The sequence below is a fragment of the Echinops telfairi genome, unplaced genomic scaffold (genome assembly GCF_000313985.2).
Source record: "Echinops telfairi isolate 266 unplaced genomic scaffold, ASM31398v2 ScPeMD7_31;HRSCAF=116, whole genome shotgun sequence".
Taxonomy (NCBI): Eukaryota; Metazoa; Chordata; class Mammalia; order Afrosoricida; family Tenrecidae; genus Echinops; species Echinops telfairi.
In genome coordinates, this window is record NW_022103928.1 from 52,552,492 (window position 1) to 52,577,190 (window position 24,699).

Consider the following 24,699-nt stretch of genomic DNA (forward strand, 5'->3'; position numbering starts at 1 on the left):
CAAGAACACCTGGCACCTGTCCCTCTCTAGCCTCTCCCTGTGTGTGCCATCCTGTGCTCTTTGTAGATCTTCAGATGCATGGTGCTCCCCTGCCCCCCTGCCCCCCTCACCGTAACCATCCCTATCACCATCACCGTCACCATGGGTCTTCCCTGCCCCTTGCCTGAGTACAAGGACCTTGCAGCTGTTAGAATTCTCTCTTAAGTACTGGCATGGCCCATGCAATTCCTTTCACCAAGCAGTCGTCACATGATTCTATTTGCCAACATGTTTGCTGTCTTATTTCCCTTGGAACTGCCAATTCTAAGACAGTCGGGTCCTTGACTTCCTACCGTGGTCCTTCTGTTGTCCCTGACATCCAACCCAGCACCTGCCATAAAAGCATGCCTTGACTAATGAGTACAGTAAGTAGGTGTACAGAGGGAGGGCAGCATTTTTAGAAGGAAACTAAGAGAATTTAGTTACTACAAGTGGCTGATGTTCAAAATGAACCATCTACAAGATAGTAAAAGGATTTCCTTTTGCAGCACATCGACCTTTTGCTTTGCTTTGTTTGAATCTAAGGTTCTTTCTTAACCACGTTACAAAAATAAACCATTTTTATAAGCAATCCTGTTTCCCTTCTTTTAAAGAAGAAGAAAAAAAGCAACAACCAGAAAAGAAATGATTTTCCCTTGCTTTGTGCCCCTGGGAAATACTTTCAACTGTTTTCTTGTGTTGTTTTGCGTTGAAAGCCGTGCGAGGTGGCATTCTTCGTCACTGTTTTGCTTTGGAAATACACAGAAAGAGCATTTTCTGCAAGTGGCAAATTAAAAAAGTTCTCAGTGGATATGCCAAAAGACCAAGCTCATTGCCATTAATGAACTACCAGCAAAAGGAGGGCAAATTTGTAAGACTATGGGGGGGGGGGTGAATGGGAGAAAGCACCTGACTGTTCCTCAAATATTAAGACTTACCTGCATATGAGAATTAAGCTGATGCTAAATATTTTAAGGAAATTAGTAATTTTAGAAATTACTGTAATGTAGCTTAGCGTCCAATCATTTAATTATATCTATGTTCAAAGTAATTGTACATAAAGCTGTGCCTTCAGACCAGTTGGTAATATTCGTAGGTGAGCTTTTGTCTTAGACCCCCTATTGAGGGATTTAGTTATCAAAGACTACTTTAGAATGCATTTTCTCTCTCTAGGTGTAATCCTCTTAGAATCAGAAAGCTACATTCAAATGGGAAGGGGGCCTAAGGTATCTTTTATGAATCTCTTCATTTTCCATGTTAAGAGATGAATGGTGAGAGGTCAAACGATTTGCTTAATGGTTGCAAGGCCCAAGTCATGGCAAAGTAATTTCGAAATGGCTTGTCCATTCCTCTTCTGCACGCGAGTGGGTCTAATTGACTGTGATGGTGGGGGTCAGGCAATTTATCTCCTGGTCGCACTGGGGAGCCTTGTACAATAAAAACATGGGCTTGGGAACCAGACAGAGTCAGGGAAATGTGACAGTGCAACCTCCCCACAGACTCTCAGAGAGCTGACTTCACCTTTCTGATTCACGCTGCCTCCACAAGGGGAACCGCCGGGGGTTAAATGAGATCCTTGGATGAAAGCAGAATCTGGCACGGTACCCCCAAACACTCTCCTCCCAAACTAATACCTGTCCAGCCGTTAGTGGTTTTGTGCTTTACCGCCCCTCTATTTCCCCCAACGTAGCATAAGAGTGTAGGTGGAACGTGTTTGACTCTCAGTGCTGGGTCTTATTCTCAATGCTGTCTTCTCAGTGACCCAGCAGGTACAAGAACGCTAAAGAATGTTCAGGATATTCAGAGTCAATTCCACCTTCTTAGGAATGAATTTCTTTGTCCAGTTATTCCCTCAGTGCCTGCTCCGTGCCACATGTTGGGGATAAACTAGCATAAGCCCATGAAGACTGAAATATCAAATAATGCCACCGTGCTAGTGACTAACAAGCACCCAGTTTTCAGTTGCTGAAGAGGATTCGGGCCTCATCTGTGCCAACGTTTCAGTGTTTCTGGTGGAGAAAGCGCTCCTCTCTAGCTGAAGCCCCTCGTTTGACCCCTGGGCTTGACCCCGTGGGCTTGCTTCCACATGAGCTTTTTCGTAAACTCCACAGACATTAAAGAAACTATGACTTTAGATGTTTCTAGGAAAGCGTATGCCAAGTTCACAATGAAAAAGCATAGCAGTGGACAACACCCACATGTTTTGTTACGAAATAGTCCTTGTTGTTTTCAGAGGGGGGGCGGGGGGAGGGCACGCTTGTAATCATTTTGAATTCCGAGCCTACACCCATGTTCATCCCTTCATGACGAATTCTCCGCAGAGATTGGTCCACCTGCCTGTGACTCAGTTTGTTTTCTCCTTGGCATCTCTGGGTGGTACACACCTTTAGAATGTTCAGCTGCTACCACCGAGAGTGTGGCGGTACCGGCCCACCCAGAACAGCCACTGAAGATAGGCTTGGTGACCTAGCCTGACAAACCAGCCATTCACGGAGCCTAGTGCCGCTCTCACTCCTGAGGTCGCCATGGACATGGACCAACGTCATTCACAGTCTTACTGCCACAGGTAGAACAGGCTTCCCGAAGGGTGAAGCCGAAGGGTCGGATACAAGCATCCCCCCTGAGTGAATATGGAGGGAAAAATGTCTGCACTGGAAACAACAAAGGAGTGGCAAAGCAAACATTGATATTTCTTTTGACATTGTTGTTAGGTGCCATCCAGTTGGCCCTAACCCATAGCAACCCTTTGCACAACGGATAAAACACTGCCCCATCCTGCCCCATCCTCACAGGTGTCCCTTTGTCTAAGCCCGTGGATGCAGCCACAGTGTCCATCCATCTCCTCGAGGGCTGTCCTGTTTTTCTCTGCCCCTCCACTTTCCCAACCATGAGATGTCCACCTCCAGACAGAATATGTCCAAAGTGTGTAAGTCGAAGTGTCCCCATCCTTGACTCTGCGGAGCACTCTGGCCTTACTTCTTCTAATCCAGTTGGGTTTGCACTTTTAGCAGTCCGTGGTAATTTCACTTTTCCTATCCAGCACCACCATTCCAACACACTGCTTTGCATTGCAGGAAGGTGGTGTCTGTTGGGGTCTTCCAGTTGGTTTTGTTTCCTGCAAGGCCTGAGCTAGCTGGGCCTGGGCCTGGGCTGCTCTGCAGGACCGCCCAGCCTCTGCCTCGCCTCCCACTGTGCTGCCTCACACCAGCCTGCCACTTTCCTTCAGCTCATTGTCTTTCAACAACAAAATTCATCAAAAGATTTAAAACTGTGTACCCCAATCAATTTTTTTAAAGGAAATTAAAAGGCATTGTGTCTTCTGTTAAATATTTATGTAGTAGACTATTGATGTCTTCATTTAAATCTGTCTTTTGAGATGCAAATTAAGCACTGGTAGGGAAGTAAGGAGGTGTAGGATTTTTTCCCAGGAAAACCTTCAAATACATGTTCTTTCCACACAGGCATTTTATTGTTTTTTTTCTTCCTAGAAGAGCCTGTGCATATTATTTTTTCTTAATGGTATTTTCATTTTTAGCTTTATAAAATTCAACATAGTCTCCTGGGATATTAGGGATTTCTTATAAAGGAGCTTTATAATGGTTGGATCGTCTAGAAAATTGCAGCAGTGTATAGTTTGACAAAACACATCGGTTAAGCAAACTTGAGGATATATTGCTAATAAAACGCGTTATTGTACAGCAACCAGGAACTAGTCTCATGTACGCCCTCATTTGAAAATTCCCACATACTTCTTCTTAAATGACCAGGGAATTCGTTTTGTTGTCTGTTGGTGCTTTGGGTCACCTCCCCCACGTACCTGGGATTTAGGCATACCCTTCCTTCAGAAATGTTCTTTTCTTTCTTTACATCCAAGACCTTGAGTATTTAATTTACTTTTCAGCAAAGCTGTCAGTTGTAATCTGCAATTTGAAAAAAAAAAAACAACCTAATAAAACAAATCCTCATTTCACAATTTAAACCTTATTGAGTCTAATTCACCAGCGCTACCAGTTTATTATTCTCCTGCAGTTTGACGTGCCTCCAATTGTAATTGTGTTGACCCTTCAATGCATTAAATCTCCCCAGTGCTTATCAAACTGGGAGAGATAAGTCTACAATTCGGAACTTCATTAAATATCTCATTTATATTAAACAGATGATAGCTTCTAACAGAAATAATAATTTCTTCAAACGGAGGAACCGCTACAGTTGTGGTTTCATGTGATTGGAATGTGCAGCCTTCTCTCTCCCACTAGGCTGTGGGACCATGCCCTCTGCCTCCCCCGCCTCCCCCGCCAGCACCAGAGTGGCCTAGGATATTAGTCCCTGGGGTGAACCTCTGTGCCCCTGTGGTGAGGACTGTGGTTAAGTGTGCTTTGTTTCCCCTGGAAGCAGATTTGTTTCAAAGCCTTAATTTAAATTCCTTAATCATACTGTGTCTAGGAGAATAGGAATTATAGGACAGGGCTATTTTAAAGATGTCACCTACCATTTCAATGCATAATCACCGAAGTCAACCCGTATATTCTTTTGCTTGTTTAGTAGATTAGTCAATGTTGGTGGAGATACTCCTATCTTTGATTTCACAATGAGAACATGTGCTCCTTCCATGTGTACTATTGAAGTGCTTGTCTCAATTATCTCCCACTTAATGATTACAATAAGAAAATAGGACGATTATTCCTTATTTATAGCAGAAGAAACTTGGGTTCAGTGAATTGTTCAATATAACTGAGCTGGTAAGTGCAGTCGTTTGGTCTCATAGGAGAGGGGATAATTTTACCAAGCACACATGAAATTTGGAGCTAATTGTTAGGTGCATTTACATACTCTCTGTGTGTGAAAAGTATAGCTAATTCTAGCTTCCATTCTGATAGAGCACACTTTACACAGAATGAGAAGTCATGAAGTATGCTGAATTGAACTATGATTTAAGTTGACTTCAACAGATACTAATAGTCAAAGTAGGAAAAAAATAAGCAACACGATAAGATTATTAAAAAAACCCTTTTAATATACATATTTTTCCTCCTATGGTTGAAGTCTGACAGAACGTCATGGGAGGCCCACTGCAAAGTGGCACAGGGAGTTGGTCATTAGGCAGAGCTGTCATCACAAATTATTTTGGTACAGGGTGAAAAGCTCTAGTTCATTTGGTACCCAGTTGGATACAGGCCTTGGGCAAGTTGTTATAATTCCCCCATGCTGTTAAATGGACCTCCAGGACTGATTCTTGCTTGCACCCCCTTTCTCCATAGCTCAAGTCACCTGGGAGCCCCCCTGGACCTGAGCTACCCATCGAAACAGTGCTGGATGATAGAGAAAGGAGAATTTCCCATTCCCTCTACAGCGGGATTGAGGGGCTGGATGAATCTCCCACAAGAAATGCTGCCCTCAGCAGGATAATGGGTGAGTCAGGTAAACTCTTGTTTATCACTTATTTCATGCTCTTACTGGTTCGCTGAGAGGTTATTAAGCAATGTTAATGAAGAGAAGGTCCATGTTTTCAGGAGGCAAAAATAGCAGGTTTATTGCAATCCTTCAGGAAGGGTTCATGTGAAGAATATAAATCAGTACGTGGATTTGTGAAGTGACTTGTAGATCCTGAGATGTGGGGCGGGGAGGAGAGAAAAACGAGATCATGTAGCCGTATTTCCCAGTGATGAAGGCATTTTTAGGTTAGTTGAGATGAGAAGGAAGACTGTGTTTCCGGAAAAAAAAAAAAAAGAGAGAGAATGTCTTGGTGTGTGCCAAGAAGGATTCTAAAGTTACAGATCATCCACAATGGCTTTGCTTGGAAGGGGAGGACTGAATATGCATATACACTTCAGCCTATAGACATGGAAAATCTTGCTTCTATTTTGTTTGTCTTTAGTGGGATATGCCTGCACTTTTGTTCTATTCCTCCGCCCACTAAAACCTTAGTTTTTAAATCCTCAAACTAATATTGTGCCAACTGTGTTTGGATTCTGCATGGCCCCCAGTGGGTAATGAGGTTATTAGCACTTGCTCTGTAGTCATTCAGCTTTCTACTAACAGATCCAGCTAATAGAGACTTGCTTTGCCACAGGAGTGGTTGGATTTACTGAGTTGCCCATCTTGGGATTAACTGGTGAGAGTTTTCAAATTTATAACAGAAGAAGCTGTTTTGATTAAACAACAACAATATAGCACCTGACATAGAACCTTTCCATTGCTGGCATGTTTTGCAAGGCATTTACTTGAAGGAAAACCCTAAATTTAACTCCATTTTGAGGACCTTTAATGCAAACTTAATGCAATTCAAATTTCCATTAAGGAACATCATTGCAACGGGAATTTATTTGATCCATTAGTGCATGTTTTTGGAGAGCCTGTTACCGACAAGACATCGTATCTGTACTTTTGCTGTAGGTATAAAGATGAATTTGCAGCGGTCTCTGCCTTCAAAGAACTTTCTACTGGACATAATAGGTCAAATGGCTAAGCAATACTATTAGATATTTTTGTTTTGTTTTGTTTTTCTTCCTCTAATCCTTCCAGTTTGCTAGTTTGGAGAAGAAAAAAAAGACTAAATTCTCATTGTCTTATCTTGTCACACATAGAACCAGAGACCTGCCAGCTCTCTGTTTGTCCTTTGTCAACGTTTTTCCTCTCACCTGCTTGGCATCAGTGAAAGTATGGGAAGGGTGCTGAATGTATTGAACATATGTTAGGTGCCAGGCATGTGTATGTAGTTTATCACAATTAACCCTTGCTTATTAACAATTATTCTGTTCGCTGCTGTTGAGTTTTCCACCCTTTTCTTGGCCTTGGTGTTAAACTCCATCTTTGTGGAATACCTTTTGACTGACGAAAAGTCAGAGACCTGGAGAGAGAGAGAGAGAGAGAGAGAGAGAGAGAGAGAGAAAGCGAGTGTGTCCCCGGATCTGTGTACATACAAAGTGATACGCTGTAATTTCCCCCTTTATTATAGGAACATAGGACTTGCCATACTGAATCTGACCATTGGTCCACCAGTTCCTGTAACCTGCATCCTGCCTCCAAACCCTGGTGCTTCCGAGGAAGGCGGACACCTAGAACTAAAAACACAGACACATACCACCCCCTAGAATTCACCCAGAGACGATTTGGACCGTTGTAACGCTGGGTTTAGGATGACTTCATTTCTCCTAGATGGTTGCCCTGGGTCTTCTTGCAGGGGCTCCGCTGGTCCTCTTTGAGAGCCCTTGATCTGGTTGACACTGCTAGGGTGCAACTGACTCCTAAAACTCCAGCAGCGTCCCTGATGGCAGTGACCCCCTCCCAGCCTTACTCTCCGTGATGGACCGTGCATGGACTTTTACTGCTTTGGGCTGAGGGCACAGACTGATGACCACTTCCTACCAGACCACGTTGATGTGATGTGATTTGCGTATGTCCTTCGAATAATTGTTGATATGTGGTACTGGAAACTAGCACTCCTGTTACAGTGGAACTTGAGAAACGTGATGTAACTTGCTTAATTGCAAATTTGAGAATCCCTCGGTCGTTCTCTGCAGCCCAGTCTCGCGAGCCCTCAGAAACAAATGCTAGTGATGAAGCCAGTTCGCACTTCCAGTTAGAGAGCATTTAAAAGATGCTACCTTGTAACAGGAAATACTGATCCTGAGTACCAAACGCAAGCTATTCGAGGGCTCCATTGCCATTGGCTGAAATCCTAGTCTCTATTCTCGGCACAGCATTTTGGCAAGTGGCAATTTCACACATACAGGGCTTGTTTGGTGATTGGTTAGTTTCAGTATATTTTGCATTGCTCCTATGTAGACGTTGGTGGAGGTGGTGGAATTCACTTCATGACCTGCTTGTTTGGTGAATGGTTATCTTGTATACATTAGGACAGTGTTGATAGAGGGGGTAGTGTCTGCGTCAGGATCTTTACTACGCTTCAAATAGAACTGGGGCGTTCCAGCTGATTGAGTTAAAAATGGATACACTTCATGCACTCCCCCCCCCCCCCCCTAGGATTCCAGACCAAAAGCAGGTACTCGGAGACGTTCTGACCCACTTATGACGCAACACCTCCCCAAAGAGAGAATTTTTTTAAAAATAGGTCAAATAAAAGAGAGATATTAGAATGAAAAGGATGTCAAATTTCATCAGCCAAGTTTCCCCACCGCCTGCATGGAGAAACTCAGACCCAAGATCCTGTAATGGCTCTTCCATTTTATTTTAGGCTGTTTTCTACTTGTAAAACCACCTCTCTCTAAGGAATGCTTACGGGGTCGGTGACTAAGCACTGGCTTGGTAACAGAAAGGTCTGGCAGTGTGTGATCTCGCCAGCAGCCCTCTGGGAAAACGAGGATGAAGTCGAGGATGAGGTCGCCTGTGTCCACAGGGGCGATGGTGGTGGAAACGCTCGAGGGGCAGTTCGGCGCTGTCCTGTTGACTCGTGCCCAAGTTGACAGCAGAGAGTTTTGATTTTTCTGGTTTTCAGGAATGCTTATGTCATTCCATGGTAGTCGGCGACGTCCTGTGTTCTCATCGATTCTCAAGTCTCTACACTTTGAGTGGGAAGCATTAGACCGTCTCTGAAAGAGGTTCCCTTCCGGAAACAAGTGTCATGTGTAAACCCAAGAAGCTGATCCTTGCAGGCAACCTTAGAAATCTTGGGCTCCAACCTATTACCTGTTATTCAGGGGTATGGACAGAGAAGTGACGTGAATTGACTGAAGTGGAACAGAATCTGTGCTTAGGAACTAAAATGAAGTCGTACTTTTTCTGAGTCGTTAGTCCCTTGTTACTCAGATGTGATCAGTGCCTTCGCTTTTCATGGTGTCAGTCAGAGGGGGCACCAAAGACCTTCTCAGCCGTTTGTTATCTGTTTTAGCTGACGTTCCATTACTGCGTGGTTTACAAGAATACACTCACCAAAAACCCCAACTCATCCATAGTGAGCGTCTAGCCGATTTCTTCCTTTTAAAAGCCTTCAGCATGTATTTTCCAACTTTTTGGTCTGTCTGAGGTGATGGCGGTGACTGACAATGACAACAGCGTTCACCCTTAAGAGGCATAGCTTTTACACGACCAGCATGTTCACGTCGTAAAATGCATCACACGTTGACAAGCAGAAACAGGGGACCTTGACTCTTTTTCAACTTTTTTTGCCTGAAAAGTTTTTCGGTTTAAAACAAAAGCCAAATCTATTGTATCCATTTTTGAATTCACTCTTAGGGAGGACTGTCTTCCTGCATTCATGCTGGGTGGAAATTATACCTATAGTTATGTCCACTGTATTCCCGTGTTGTTAGACATTTTGTAGAGACAACTGGAACGTGCATTTTGGGCGTGCTGTGCGTGTGTGTACATGTGAGTTATAAGTCCCTGGGAAAAGTCCAGGTAGTTCATTTGTTTAGCATGTCATGTGGGGCCCTCGCTGCATTCTGTGTGCCTTTACTGATGAAATAAATGTGTAGTAACCAACCCTTCTGTATCTCAGTGTTTCACTTTTTCTCTAAAGTACGGGCGGGTGTGTGTCTCGGTTGGTTAGTGAATATCCAAAACAACAAACCAGCACCCCCAAACAAAGGAAAAGCAGGTGGAAGACTTCTCAAGCCTCTCTTCAGAGGTCGTTTGTTCATGATGTCCCAGGGCAAACAAAAGAGCTGGGGTTCACGGTAGCTAGGTGCAGGTGACTGGACTGCGCACTGGAGTCCTGGAGTCGTCACGATCCCACTTCATTCCCGGAACCAGCTTGCACAGTTACCCTTCTGCCCACGCACATGGAAAAAACTAGAAAATTTATAGAAATATAATGACTCCTGGCTCTTAGGAACTACTCAGCTCCAGATTCACGCACTGAAGAAAATGTTGCAAAATTGTTATTTTGCTTTTCGGTGTCTTGTCGATTATGTCTGTTTAACGTTTTGGTTCGCCTAGAGACAGTCAGATTATAAAAAAGGACTCATACAAAGAGCTATTGTGCTCCTTGTTGCCCAAGAGGTTGTCACTCAGAACATATTGCGCAAACCTGAGCTACCACGTAGGCTCTATATTTTGAAAATGAGTGCATTCCTAATTTCGCATTGATGTTTTCTTTAATAAATTATGCCTGGGTAGGACTGTGGCATTTAATCCTGAGACACACTGTCAATAGTGAGCTGTCATCAGGGATACTGATGGCTTTGAAATAGCTCTTTGGGGTGTTCAGGAAGAAGGCGAAGAGACTTTGAAACTTTCAGTAAAAAACTCAATTATCATTTAATTCCGTGAACTTTCTGGAAATTTCCCTAACATGTCTTGAGAAACTTTGTGTTTTTCTTTCTTTCTTTCTTTTGGCTTATACTGTTAGGATGTCCTACCTGACTTAAAAACGGTTTTGTTCAGCAGGTTTCTAGACTAACATCCGGAAACTAGAGGGAGAATAACGGGTGGCTTGAATTTAGGAAAGGGACATGATATCTTCAGGGCAGTTGATATTTAAATAATGAGTTCTCATCAGTAGTTGCTAGTTTTCACATTTTGTCAAAATGGGAGTTTTAGAAAGAAAAGTTTTCCATGATCAAATACTGAGTGTAGGTTTTAACGGCCATGGACTGCTTCTCTAATCACAAAGTACTTGGTGCTACGTAATTAAGGCATTTGAAATGTCTAGCTCTAGCAAATTTTTACTTTGGTGGGTAGGTCTGAAAAAAACATGCAATAGCTTGAATGGGGTTTTTGTGTGTATGCTTGTTTCTCTGATGACTCTGGGAAAATAGATACTTTGAAAAAAATCCTCAAAGCCTATGGATGCATCTCCCGATTTCAGGTTTAATTCCTCCAGGTTTCCAAATTCCCTAAAATAAAAATGATCGTTGATCCATTCATACAAATGTTAATTTTTAAAAAAAGACATAACACTCCTGCTCAAATGTTAACTTCTTATACATCTCTGTGGTGCTTTCAAATATCTATCTATCTATCTATCTATCGATCGATCGATAGATAGATAGATAGATGGTGCTATGTCCTCTGTGAAATGGTGGTGGCAGCTTAAAGGCAAATGCAAGACCATTACAGGGTCATTTGGGTCGGAACGCTGTTTACCTGACTTCATAGATTTGGAAACTGGTCCTGACCTGGAAGTTTTCCCCGCATCCCTTAAGATGGGTTGAGAAATCACACACCTCTCCCCCCTCCCCTGGGAGAAAAGGGCTCACAGCCTAGTCAGGAATGATTTCTGTGTGATCGGCTTCTCGCTGATGACCTCTGTAGACAAGAGCCGGTCAGAGTGCTCTTGCTCAGAGAAGGTGGAAGAAGACTGGAGGAGGGAGCCAACGGAGCACCTGCGATTCATCTTGATGAAGAAGACAGCCTCCTTTCTTTCCCAGCGTTATCTGTTAGGTTTTAGGCAGAGCCTGGAAACCCGTTTTACCCCTGGAAGGTTCTGAGTTAACAAAGCCTCTCATGTGGAGCCATGATCCTGAGCAGATCTTCCTGCATGGAACTGCACCATACTATTGGTTGCCAGTCCTCCCTTACTCCGAACAATTCATCTTCATTGACTACATTCGCCTCTCATCCACAAGCTGCTCTCTCACGACCCAACACCGTATTTGCAACCATAGTCTCATGGCTTCTCGTCAAGATCCCTGCTGCCACTCTCCCGGCTGGCCTTCGGGGTGTCAAACTCATCTTCCGAGTGTCTTCAGAGAGCACCCCGGGCTTTCCCATCCAGTGTTTGGTGGCAATATGGCCCCTGTCTAAAATAAATGTCATCATATCTTCTAGCAGAAAAGAACAACAAACCAACCCGTTCACTGTTCACAATGCAACTCAAATGTCAACTTTGCTAAGCACACTGCTACCTCTGGCTGCCCACCAGAGTGAGCGCCCCGGTTCCTTTGCTCTGTTTGGGTCTTTCTCCTTCAGTAGGCTGTGAGCTCTGAAGGGCAGGCAAAGGCCTTCCTTAGAGGCTCTGGTGGGTGCTATGCGCCACCAGAAGGATGCATGTGAGTTTTATAGCTCTTCCCTCTCCGTTAACGGTTAGAATTCTGCAAACTAGTTTCACCGTTTAGACTCACGGTAGCATTGTCACATTAGAAGGCGGCTTGGCGATCCTCTCTGGTGTTAAGAAATGGCAGTTCCCAAATCCACATCAACCAGACCTGTTGTCGTCGAGTTGATTCTGATGCGCAGGGTCCCTGCAGGACAGAGTAGAGCCATCCCCTAGGGTGTGTACCCTAGGCCTCCATCTCTCTTGAAACAGACCCTTCTGTCTCCACAGGTGGGTATCATGGGTGTGTTTCAGCTGCGGACTAACCACCGGCCCACTTGGGCTCCCTTTTCCTTTAAGTTAAGAACCTTCACACCAGAGACATTACACAGGGTGCCCAAAGCTCAGTAGCTATAGTGTCAGAGAGAAGGTCGTGGCCCTGAAAGCTCCATTTGGAGATACGTGTATTAAATGCTCTTCTGTTCTTCAGGTTGAGCAGAGGTATGGGGAGTTCAGACGCTAATGTAGCTGGGACTTAATGCATGCCGCACCTATACTGATATCTACCATTTCTGCCTCTCTTGACCGGACAGGTAAATACCAACTGTCCCCCACGGTGAATATGCCTCAGGATGACACTGTCATCATAGAAGATGACAGGCTGCCCGTGCTGCCCCCACATCTCTCTGACCAGTCGTCTTCTGGCTCCCACGATGACATGGGATTCGTCGTGACCGACGCTGGTGCCTGGGCTAAGGCCGCGATCGGCGATTCCGCAGATTGGTAAGACCTCCGACCAGGGTTTGAAAACATTACTTAATTGCAATCACATTTAATTTTCTGTTCCAGGGGTTTAGCTCAGAGTGCCATTCATCAATTCCTATGTGGCTTTTAGAATATTATTATGATTATGAAGAAAAGTGTTCTGTCTTCATGGCTTTTATGGTCTTAATGGTGACACCTTTTAATGAAAAATTCCCACCCCTCTTAAACGTGCAATTGATTTCATCTTCCGAGTGTGGTAGTGAATCATCTCGTCCAAACCATCACAATGATACCACCAAACGGTCCTACCCATTTTTCGGTACGTTTGGCTCAGGGCTCGTCATGCCTTTGGATCTGTGTGTGCTTGGCGAATTGTTTCTTTATTACATGAATGCATTCGGAGTAAATCCCTGAGTCGCCTGATGGGCTGAAAACATTAAAAGAGGCAAAAGCAAAGCTTGCGAGGGGTTGATAAAGTGAGGAGGCCTTTAGAGGGTTTTCTGTTTTAGGAGTGGTCTGTCTGTTACTGTTTGCAAAGCTTTTCCTCTGCTTCTAACAGAGTGACTTTGGGGGGCCGGTGGGGGGCGGGGGGGCAGTCTCATGCTCTCTTTCCCACCCTGATAGAAGAAAGCAATGGATATTATAGTCCCAACGTATGGCACATGAATGGAGGTTTTTGCCTTAATTTGCATTCCTTGTAATTATATATATCAATAAGCAAAAGGAAAGGTCCCACTTAGGGATGCCCCAGTCAGGTTGTACTGATAATTAACACAAGCATGTGAAGCATTACACCAGAATTTCCTTCTTGCCCCTGCTCTGGGGTCTTTTATGAATACATCAGCAAAATGACGCTGAAATGTTATGGCCTTGTTCGTTTACTCCCTATCCGTTTCGGCTTCCTCCTCTCCCCGAGACCTGTGTCAACATTAAGTCTCAGCTAGGCTGTGTCTAGGGGGCTGGTATTTATTTGTGTTAACATTTCAGTGATGAACTGAACAACTCAAGCCACTCCTCCCGCCTCACTACGCCGTCCCCCACACTGACGCCGAACAAAAATAGTTTTGTTTACCTGTTCATTCTGCAGGAACAGTCCGTTTCTAGGTTTTCTTTCTTTCTTCTTCTCTTAATTCTCTTGTTGAAAACATAGGATTTAAAAATAGAGCTGCACTCAAGCCCACATGATAATAGCCTATCATTGAATGCACCTTTTTTTTTTTTTTTGGTTAAACGAGGAGAGAACTACAATATGAAGTTAAAACCCATTTGAAATCTGCAGATGCTATTACATTTATGCTGCAGTTACATCTTTTTCTGAAAGTGAAAGCAACAACAGGGAAAGTAAGGATTAGATATTTTCAGTATTCATTTTAGGGACAAAAGCCTTTGAGTCTCCAGCATGATGAGAAATTGTGGAGGTGGTCGTAGGAACGGATCATTTTGGGGCCTCACAAAGCACCCCATTGGTGGATATAAATAAATAACGAGCGGGGATAGACTGTTGCATTAATTTCCCTAAGGGGGTTGGTAAAACGGAGGGAACGTGTATGATTTTGCTGTGGGGACTGTGGAGTGAAGCAAAGAATATGAATGAAGGGTTATCCAAACACAAATGGCAGCTGTTCGGAATCACAGCAGAAAATGTAAGCTTCTCCAGCCTGACAGTATCTCCCTAATCCTTGATGAAAATGTTATGAAAACAAAAGGGCAATAAGATAGGATTAATAACTGGCATTTTAATAAGATTGGGGGTCCGATGATGGTTACTTTCCTTAAAGAGTCAGCCATCAGCCCTGCAGTCTAACTTGTTAAATATCCTTGTGTACTGTGGATTGTGCTGGGACTTAATTTAATGTGTACATTGATAGGGAAGAATTAATTATGTCATGGTTTATGAGTATCTGACTATTTTAAGAATCTTAGTAACTTGCAAACTCATTTGACATTTTAAACGGCGTACATTGACAGTTCACCACATATCCGTGGAAGGCAAACCATGTCACATGACTAAACGTTTCATTTGTTAACTCAGAGATTAACTCAAAATTTTTTCCATTCCATTAATTTATTGAGGAAACATTAACAGTCATGTTTTTAAGGGGGCAAGAGGGTACAAACGAGCTAAAACTAGCCTTAGTAGCAGCATAAATCCCAAAAATATTCATTTTGAATACATCAATGTGTAGTTTTCAGATAATATTCACGCACTCACTGCGATCAGGTCAATTCCAGCGCACAGGGATCGTGTAGGACAGAGTAGACCTGCCTCGGTGGCTATCCAAGACTGTACATAATTATAACAATAGACCGCCTCATCTGTCTGCTATGGAGCAGCTGGTGGTTTTGAACTGTTGACCTGGTATTTCACTGTGGTTTTGAATTGCATCTATCCAGTCAGCCTAAAAGGTATTGACCCATTATGCCACCAGGCTCCTTTTCTGACAGCACTAGAATTATCATTTGTGGAAAATCTGTTGTAAATCATTTTCTATTAAAAATGTAGTTACACTCTCCAGTTTACAATTCGGATGCCTTTAGTGGAGTTCACAGTTTCAAGTATCCTGCATGACATAAAAATGTATTCATACATGTGCAGGATGTTGACAAGATCAATCAATGGTTCCAGACATTTACACACACTCTGTAGACGGAAGAATTACTGATATTGTAAGTCTGTTATTTAGACTTTGCTGCTACCGAATTGGATAATAGTTCTCATCTGTCAGCTTTCCCACTGAGCGGCTGGTGGTTTCAAACTGTTGATCTGGTTAGCAGCCCAGCATTTAACCACACCACCACCAAGGTTCCTAACAAACATTGCTAACATTAAGGCATATCAACTTTATCTGTCTATTCATCCTTGTCATGGACTGAACTCCCCACGCCTATCGAATACATCTCCTTTACTCTGTGCCTGAGTCAGGACTAGGATGAGGCAAGCAAAATGCCTAGAGGTTCAAAGGTAAAGCGGCTCTTGTTCTCAGGTGCCGACCCGTATTTGTACAACCGTGAGAGTGAATGTGTCCAGAACTAATGAGCTGTGGGGACCCTTCCTGTCTCTGTCTATGGCCTGACTTTGTACTTGCTGGGAAAGTTTGAGAACCACTGCATTTCCTTGAGGTGACGTGTAGGATGCTAGGTTTCCAGTGGAATCGTCGGTTGGTACAAATGATTATGCTCGCTGAGTGCTAGGCCGTTCGAAACCACTCAGAGGTGTTTGGGAAAGAAGGTGTGTCAGATTACCTTTGACAAGTCGGTCATGGGACACTCTATGGAAACTCTTCTACTCGGACACACTAGTGGCTGTAAGAGGTGACTGATTAGATTGCCATAGTGTCTATCAGTTTGATGACAGGAGATAGTCTTTTTTGTATAGTAACTTAATTTGTATAGTGTTTGCAACTTAACAGTGGTTTTCACCATGTGCCAAGATCCGTTCTTGTCCTTGTAGGGTGCAGGTGGCTGCTCTTGTCTTACCTGAGTCTTTGAACAAATCAACCATAAAAACCAAACTCCCTGCCATTGAGTTGATGCCACCTCATAGTGCCCCTCTGGAATCGGGTAGCCCTGCCCCTGTGAGTGTCTGAGTTGGTAACTCTTTATGGGAGCAGAAAGCCTGTCTTTCTCCTAGGAAGTTGCTCTGACCTTGGGAATTGCAGCTTATAGCGTAACCACTACTGCACGAGGGCTCCTTTTTTCTTAAGAAATCAGGACTTAAGAAATGATGTCAGCTTTTTGGCAGAACATTTTTCTTGGCATTCTAACTTCAACAACCTTAGGATTAACACCTTTTAACGAGCTTACCTTCATCCCATGCACAGTAAAATGCAGCTACATTTCTGATGCTTAGGTTTTGATTTTTTTTAACCAACCCAGATCACTTCTTTATTTTATTTTTTTGCCAGTCTGATGGTAATTTTAATGAGACCATAAAAGGTAAGAGGAACACGTTCCATCGGACACGTACAGGAGGCTGTCACAAACTACTGACATAGTGGAATTGCACCTTCTCGTTCTCACTGTGTGTTGCCCCCTCCCACTTAGCAGGTAGCTATGGTTACCTTGGCAACAGAAAGCTAGTGTATTGATTTACTCCATGTGCCTAGCAGAGAGAGGACATCTCCATCTTATGTGGATGTTCTGAGCACCTGCTCAGAACACCTGCTAGTACGGTTTGCAATATCGACAGGTGTTTACAAATAGGACTGAACAGTGTGAGAGTGACTCATTGTCATCTCCGACCATTGTTATTAGAGAAACAACTCAAAGTTCCCCTCGTGCTAGGTATTTACCATATGCTTTCCCAGCACCTCTGTGTTCATGTCACCTGATCAAACGCCATCTCTCCTTAGTCATGCTTTCCCAGGCTCCCGAGAGGCCCGCTTGTTTTCCGTGCATCTACAGTTGCTGTTTCATGTTTCTGGGTTAGTGTTTTCTCTTGTAGAAAATCAGGCTCTTTTTCTATTGAGCATTTTGACCTTGATATCCAACACAAATTCCTTAATCCGAGTAAGTTCTCATAAAGGCTTGCTGCATTGAATTTTTCTTCCTGCTTACACATCACAGATCGTCTGTAGTAATATGAAACCTTATACCTTGTACGTATGATCATCTTCTTTCCTTCTTCTGAGTCTTATCTTAGGGTGTGTGTACGTGCGCTTGCATGAGCGCACGTGTGTGAAGACATCCTTTAATTTTTTATTTAATTGAGATTCACCTACTTGTTTCTTCCTTATATTTGTGGATAACAGTGTTCCTCAGATGTTCATTACTTCCAGTGCCTACCGAAGATCAGGCCCATTTTTGATGATCACGTAGAAGTACAGATGCTGTGTCACACAGAAGAATTTGGGAGAAGGCAGCTATGGAGGGGAGAGGGCAGAGTGAACAAGAATAAATAACAATATTTTCATTTGGTCTTCTTCTGCCCCTCCTATGCAGCACCAGTTGATTTTGTTTGTTTGTTTTTTACTGGGCTCTTTGTGTTACCGAGTTTAACTCTTTGTAAGAAATACATTTATATGGGCAATGATGGATGTTTATGCTTTGTCAAGTTGTGTGGCTTCTATTTTTAATATTTTTTACGTTTATCTTTCTCTTTGCCCTAGCTCTTTGAGCCCAGATGTTGACCCAGGCCTTGCTTTTCAACGAGAAGGATTTGGACGCCAGAGTATGTCAGAAAAACGCACAAAGCAATTTTCAGATGCCAGTCAATTGGATTTCGTTAAAACGCGAAAATCAAAAAGCATGGATTTAGGTAGTGAGTACAATCTCCATGAATCTTTATCCAAATATGGTTTAGATGCTTTCAAGATAAAATTGATGGTCTCAAACACATGTCTGTTTACTTTGAGAAGTAGAGGGAATAAATATGAAATGTGGCAATTTGGCAAAAATTAGTTTTTCGCTGAGTTTGAGATAACCATATTACTCATAAGTGACATGTTTATCTACGATGCAGTATGTTGATCCACATCTATATGTTTTCTGATGAGAAAAAGAAACAGAGCCATGTGCAAATCATGCTGTACTCATGTATCGTTATACAAACCGCAATACGTTTTAACATGTCAGCTGTTTACAATCAATATCCTTGAATTAGCATTTGCTTGGTTATGCGATTTATTTTTAACCAGAGGGAAATGCTTTGGAGAGAAACCATTATCTCAATCCATGTCTGGAATTTGGTTACTTCACGACACCTTCCTTTCATTGCTGTTCTCTAAGATTTATTTCTTAGCAGCTCTTAGATGTTGATAATTAAGGCATTTAATTGAAGTAATAATTTGAGAGAATATTTATGGTAGAAAGTAATTTGGAAGCAAATGAGAGAAAAATCACCCTAGTTGTTCAATCAAGCACCAATCAGGTAGTGTGTCTCTTTAAATCCAAATCCGTCAAAGCGGGGAGGGTGGGAGTAAAGCAATTAATTACATCTATACTTTCAAAAACCTTTGTTAATCAACTGTAACTTATTTATGCTGTTCTCTGGTGGCTGTACTTCAAAACTAAAAGCATTAATTTATCACGTTCATAAAAGAAAAAATTAGTGATGAATTGCCTTGGCTAATTATGATATGCTAACATTTAAATAACACACATGCCTATGAGAGGAAATGACTGGCATATTGCATGGAGACACTGCTTTTTTCCCCCTTTGATGATGAATATTGGCTGGATGGTTCATATTATTTGCATGAAGATTTACCTAAGTGCTGTCGCCTAACTGTGACAAACAAAAACCTGGGAGTGGTGGAAGCATGTTGGAGCGTGGGCACTAACGGGGCTAACCATTCTACATTTACCTTTTAACAGTAGCTGACGAGACTAAACTCAATACTGTGGATGACCAGAAAGCAGGTAAGAATGGACAGTTAGACTGTTGCCATAGAAACCATGGTCCAAGGAGCTTATCACAATTATAGGGCTGCCAATCAAACTGCATGTAAACATAAATATTCCAGTCTTGCACGGTTGTTTTCATTGTGGGAAATCAAATTGTATATAAAAGGAAAGTGCACTGTTAGGAGAAATTTATCATTGTCGTACATACAAAATGGTAATATAATTTGGAGTACCCAAATTGCTAAAACAACCTGGATTTGCTTACTTAATTATAGTCATGTAGGAATGTTTGGTAGCTTTTTTTTCTTTTTAAGGATCACAAATTCTGAAATCATGCTCTCCTCTGGACAGGATGTTAAGTCTTCAAATCATCTCTTGGATTTCTAGGTTGACATTCAAAACATTCTTTCCAAAGTAGTAATTTTGATTTGAAAAATAGTAGTGGAAACAGAAATACTTCTCACCAAAGGAAAATGACCAGCATTTTTATCATTAACTTGGAAAACCTTAATTGTTCTCTGTACCCAAGTATTAGCTCCCAGTTATTGGAAATTGGATTTGACTATCTGATGCATATTGTACCATGTCTTAACTTTGTGAATGTTTTTTAAAAATTCGTTAGCTTGCTTGTTTTACAGTTTAGGACTTCTAATGTGCTGCCTGGATCATTCCATAGAAACAGTGGATTATGTTAAACTAGGTTTTGTATCATCATAGAATTTTTTTTATGTTATTGTATGAAAATAATCAAAGCAAATTTTTATGTGTAATTAATGTGCTTTGCACCATGGAGCATTTATGATTTATTATTACTAGTTTGGAATAGTATTTTAATTATTCAGTATCCAGTATGATGTAGTTATGGCACTTAGCACTAATTAGCCTCAGTTCACCTTTTTAACCTGCAGTAGTAATTAGTTTTAGCTTGCTTGAAAAATGTGCTGTCTACCTATATATGTAAAGATTATTGTAGACATAGTCCTAGTTATCATATTCTGTAAATGATAGATTGTAGAAATTACATGCAATATATCATAAGATAACTGTAGTGCGAGGCAATTAACTGTAGGCTCAGCCCTCAATAAGTCTCTGTTTCTCCTCTCAAACACAAAATTCATGGAAACTCTGAAGCAAGCTCCAGAAGAAGAGAGTTTTTTCTAGGTAGCTCACCTATGTAAAAGAGTAATTTGTTTTTGGAGCATTTTGTAAGCAGTCCTTATGAGTCAGAATGGAAGCGTTGGCAGTAGTTCTTGGGCATAAAAACCCCATTGAACTGCTCAGGTCAAAGAACATCACTTTATTCTCTGCTACCTGAGTAAGCAAAGGGGCATATCTAATTTAACTAAATGGAAAATAGCAGTTTATTGTGATTAAAAAATAATTCTATTAAGATTTTAATTGAAAACTGTGAACTCATAGTGAGAAGCTGATTTTTTATCATATAATTTTATCATATAATGTCCCCACCAATGTGCAGTTGTTCATCTTTGTGATTCAGTTGCAAAACTTGGGATATGGAATCCAACATATGTTTTTGTCTATTGGTTTTTACATTTCTATGAATAAGCATTTAAAGTAGCTCTCTCCTCAACCTTCTGTGACCGACCAGACCTTCAGTCACTTGAATCACTTGAATTGACAAGCTAATGGTGATTTTACAGTTTAGTCCAGGGTCTTTTAGGTGAGTCGCCATGGTATTTTAGCATACGTCTCTCCATAAGCCTTTCATAGTGAAAATTGAATTCCATCTTCCTTTGCCCCTTGCAAAAGGCTTCTCTTCTTGCCTTATTCTCCTTCCACCACGCCCCCCTCGCCCCCCAACAGACACACAGACGCAGTACTTGGGAGGTATAGAAAAGCAGACCTAGGGAAAATAAATAGCATGATTATGATTTTCTCCTTTATTCCTGGACTTCAAGAATAATTTACTTTTTGAAAAGAGCAAGAAGGAATAAGAATGAGAAGGAAATTGAGCTGTGTGTTGGGGCGGGGGCCTGCTAATGATCTAAAATATTTCTGTGAGAAATGAGAATATTGTTTTATGCTTTTCAAAAAGGATATTTTTCAGACATAAAACTTAAATCATCTTTGTCCACACATTCACGAGAAAGACATAGTAAATGGTAAGTGTCTAATGTTGGAGACCTCAGTCGCCATAATTGAACCCTAACCCTGCTGCTGTCATGCAGATTTTGATTCATGGAGATGTAGCACCGAGTGAACCTGCCCCCCCTCAGGCTTTCCAAAGCTGAACCTTTATGGGAACAGACCGCCGCATTTTCCATGCAGTGGCCAGAGGGTTCAAATCCACCTTATGGTTAGAAGCCAAATACTTAACCACTGTTCCATCAGAGGCCCTAGACCACCATTGGGAGATATTAATATATCACTTAACAGAACTGTTGCTAAAGCTTCCTTTGAAAATTATATAGTGTTTGAGATTCACATTATAAATCAAAGGTCAACAAACTTCCAAAAAAGCGAGATAGGAAATATTTTAGACATTGTATTCCATAGGGAGGAGCCTTGGTGGCCCCGCGGGTTACCAGTTGGGCTCCTGAGTCCCAGATCAGCAGTTCGAACCCACCAGCTGCTCTGCAGGAGAACGAGGAGGCTTTCTACTCAACAGATTTACAGCCTCAGAAACCCGCAGGAGCCGCTCGCATTTGTCCTACAGGGTCACTGTGAGTCAGAATGGAGTCGATGGCTGTGAGTTTTGGTTTTGTCCTTAGGGTCTCTAAGACAATGTGAACACAAACGCACATAGCTGAGTTCCCAAAGTTACCAATACAGATGGTCCGTATAATTTTTATTGTGAACATTTTCAACCATACGTAAGCACAGGGAGAATAGTTCCTTACACCCTATGCCCACCATCCTTGAGTAGCAGAATTTCGCAGACATGCCATGCTGCACTATTGCAAATATTAGACAGGGGAAAGATGAGGTACCTGGATAAGCTGTGGACACGCTAGTGTTGGGTGCCTGGCAGTCATTTCCTCCTCAGAGCGACTCTCCGCCCAACAGAAGGACGTGCAGCTGGTCCAGCACCGTTCTCAGTCTTGGCTGCTTGTCCCAGTAGGACCGCCACCACGTCAGTCCGTCTCTCTGAGGACTTTGCTCTTTTATTGAGCCTCTACTTCGTGTGAGCACGGTGTCCTCCTCCAACTGCCCTTGCCCTCCCATACCAGCACAGTGCACTGGGGACAAGTGTTGCCATCCTCCCTGTTAAGGAACAAACTGCCCGAATGGACACATGTGTTCATTGTCCTTGCAGTCCAGGATATGTTCCGTATTGTCTGCCGGTACTATCAACCAAAAATATGAATTCTTCCCAGTGGTCGTCGTCCTCCTGTCACACACGTGAGCTGATGGGGTCAGGCCCTGACTTACGCTGAACTCTTCCTTAGTGATACTTTCCTTGCTGGCCTCTTCCGGCCGAAGGACACTCAGTTTTAATAAGTCCTCATGAAGTACCTGAATTATGCTAATGAATTTTCTCATGAGTTGAGTAAATCAGTCAAATTTCAGGGAGTGTTTCCTCAAGAAAAGCTACACAAATGTAAATTATGTTTTCATGCTAATCCTTATTGGATGCATAAAATGGAATGTGGCTGTAGCTATGTATATCTCTTTCATAAAATAAACATAGCAATATCTATATATAAAGATATAGACATGTATCTATGCACATAAAACATAAGTATTTGTATGTATAGATATAGATACCCTTCATGGGTTCATACCAGCATATACTATTTGCCCAGTACCTGCTGATAGAACTTACTTGCAGCTCTGACGTAGTAACATACATAGCCAGAATTGACTCCAACAGTGGTCTTCTCGATGCTATGTCTAAGGCATTTAAATGTTTCTGTTCAGGACTGATCTCTTCCCATCATTTAGATTCCTTGACTTCTTTAGAGTGAAATTTACTTTCTTCCTGTGTCGGAACTTTTATGACCACTTAGAAAACTAACTTGTCAAAAATCACAGCGAGAGCAAGAGAAAAGTAAGATGCATTTTCCTTGAAAGAATTCTTTCTTTTTTTTCAAACATTTTATTAGGGGCTCATACAACTGTTATCGCAATCCATACACACATCAATTGTGTAAAGCGCATTTGTACATCATTCTCAAAACCTTTTCTCTCCACTTAAACCCCTGACATTAGGTTCTCATTTTTTGCCTCCCTCCCCGCTCCCCGCGAAAGAATTATTTCATGTGAAATTTTGTCCTAAAATGAATAATCTGATCCGTATATAAACCTGCAATGAGAATGGTTCTTTTCTTCAACCCCCAGTATTTTATGGGCTATTGTTTCTTATCTGAATTGTATTTGGGGCTATATTATATTCTTATTGTATTTATTCCCACTAAAAATTGCTACCCCATTGTTGACAAGGAGAGCATATAAGAAAAAAGATCATTTTTATCTTGACTTTTCGATTTAATTTCCAACTTGTCATGTACTCTGAGGCATGAAAAACCCTTATTATGACTATTTGTTTTCTAAGTAATGACATGAAAGGCTAATCCTTAATTGTTGGTCAGCATATGGGCTGATGATCTCATGTAGAGATAAACGATTCAATTTCTCGCACACTCTCATTTTTTTCCCACATGTTTTTTGTGAAGTGAAGAACCAGTTGTATGGTCAGGTTGTCCAGGTGGTGGTGCAAAGCTAGTAGTTAGTCTACCTCTGAGTGCCTGGTCTTTGGCACTGGATGAGACAGAATTCAATTGTGATTATTTTCTCTTGATGGTAACAGCACCCACATTTTAATCCCCGGAATCATCTCCGGTCATACTATGCAGATTTTCCTGGTAATTGCTAAATGTTCTTCCTTCTGTCCACTGGCTTTTCGGACATCTATTATTACTAGGCCTACAAATATAACATATATACTCGAGTATAAGCCAGCCCAAATATCAGCGGAGGCACCTAATTTTACCACAAAACTGCATTAAAGATGATGGAAAAACTTGGCTTATACATGAGTATATACGGTAAGCCCTCTCACCCAACTCTTTAGTTTTCCCCACTTCATCTCTCTTGGAGAAAGCCTTTTTGTTTTTGTTTTTCCTCAAGTCTCGTATTGCTTTTTCCATAAGTTAGCAATAGTTTATAGCTTTCCACCTTGTACCAGGTGGCCCTAATTATATTAGTGCCATGTTGTCTCTTGACTTGTTGCGGGTTCTGAATTTCACTGTAACGGGGAAGAGAGTTGATGAAGCTCTTTGGTTATGAATAGTTAACGTTCGTTGTTGATATTTTTTAACAGCCCCCAAAATGACTTAAATGAAGTGAAAAAGCTCACACTTGATTCCTTTCCTCAGCTCTCTTGTCATCTCTGCTTTCAAATGAGCTTCTGTTTATTCTGTTTTTATTATTTACCTTACTCGGAACAAATGATTTCTAAAAAAATTCATCTGTTGAGCTGAAAATGGGGTCTAATGACTAATTTTTACTTACTAAGTCCCATGTAAAGGGGCATTTTTAAAACATAAATGTAACAGTTTTGATTAGCTCATAGGTCAATAAGTTAAGAGAACTTTTCAGAGTGGATTTAAAATAAAAATTTTCCTAATCGAAAATAGAGACCTAGATCAAGTCTAATATAACGTGGGGTGGGG

General features: G+C 41.9%; 1 protein-coding gene across 1 annotated transcript in view; it reads left to right on the forward strand.

The window, feature by feature from the left end:
* The window catches only part of PARD3 (par-3 family cell polarity regulator), a 631,094-nt gene that overhangs the window by 326,944 nt on the left and 279,451 nt on the right, over positions 1-24,699 (forward strand). The window contains exons 15-18 of the mRNA XM_045290158.1: positions 5,277-5,427; positions 12,547-12,736; positions 17,827-17,888; positions 19,034-19,078. Of these exons, the coding sequence (XP_045146093.1) occupies positions 5,277-5,427; positions 12,547-12,736; positions 17,827-17,888; positions 19,034-19,078 (448 nt within the window). The remainder of the gene's footprint in view (positions 1-5,276; positions 5,428-12,546; positions 12,737-17,826; positions 17,889-19,033; positions 19,079-24,699) is intronic.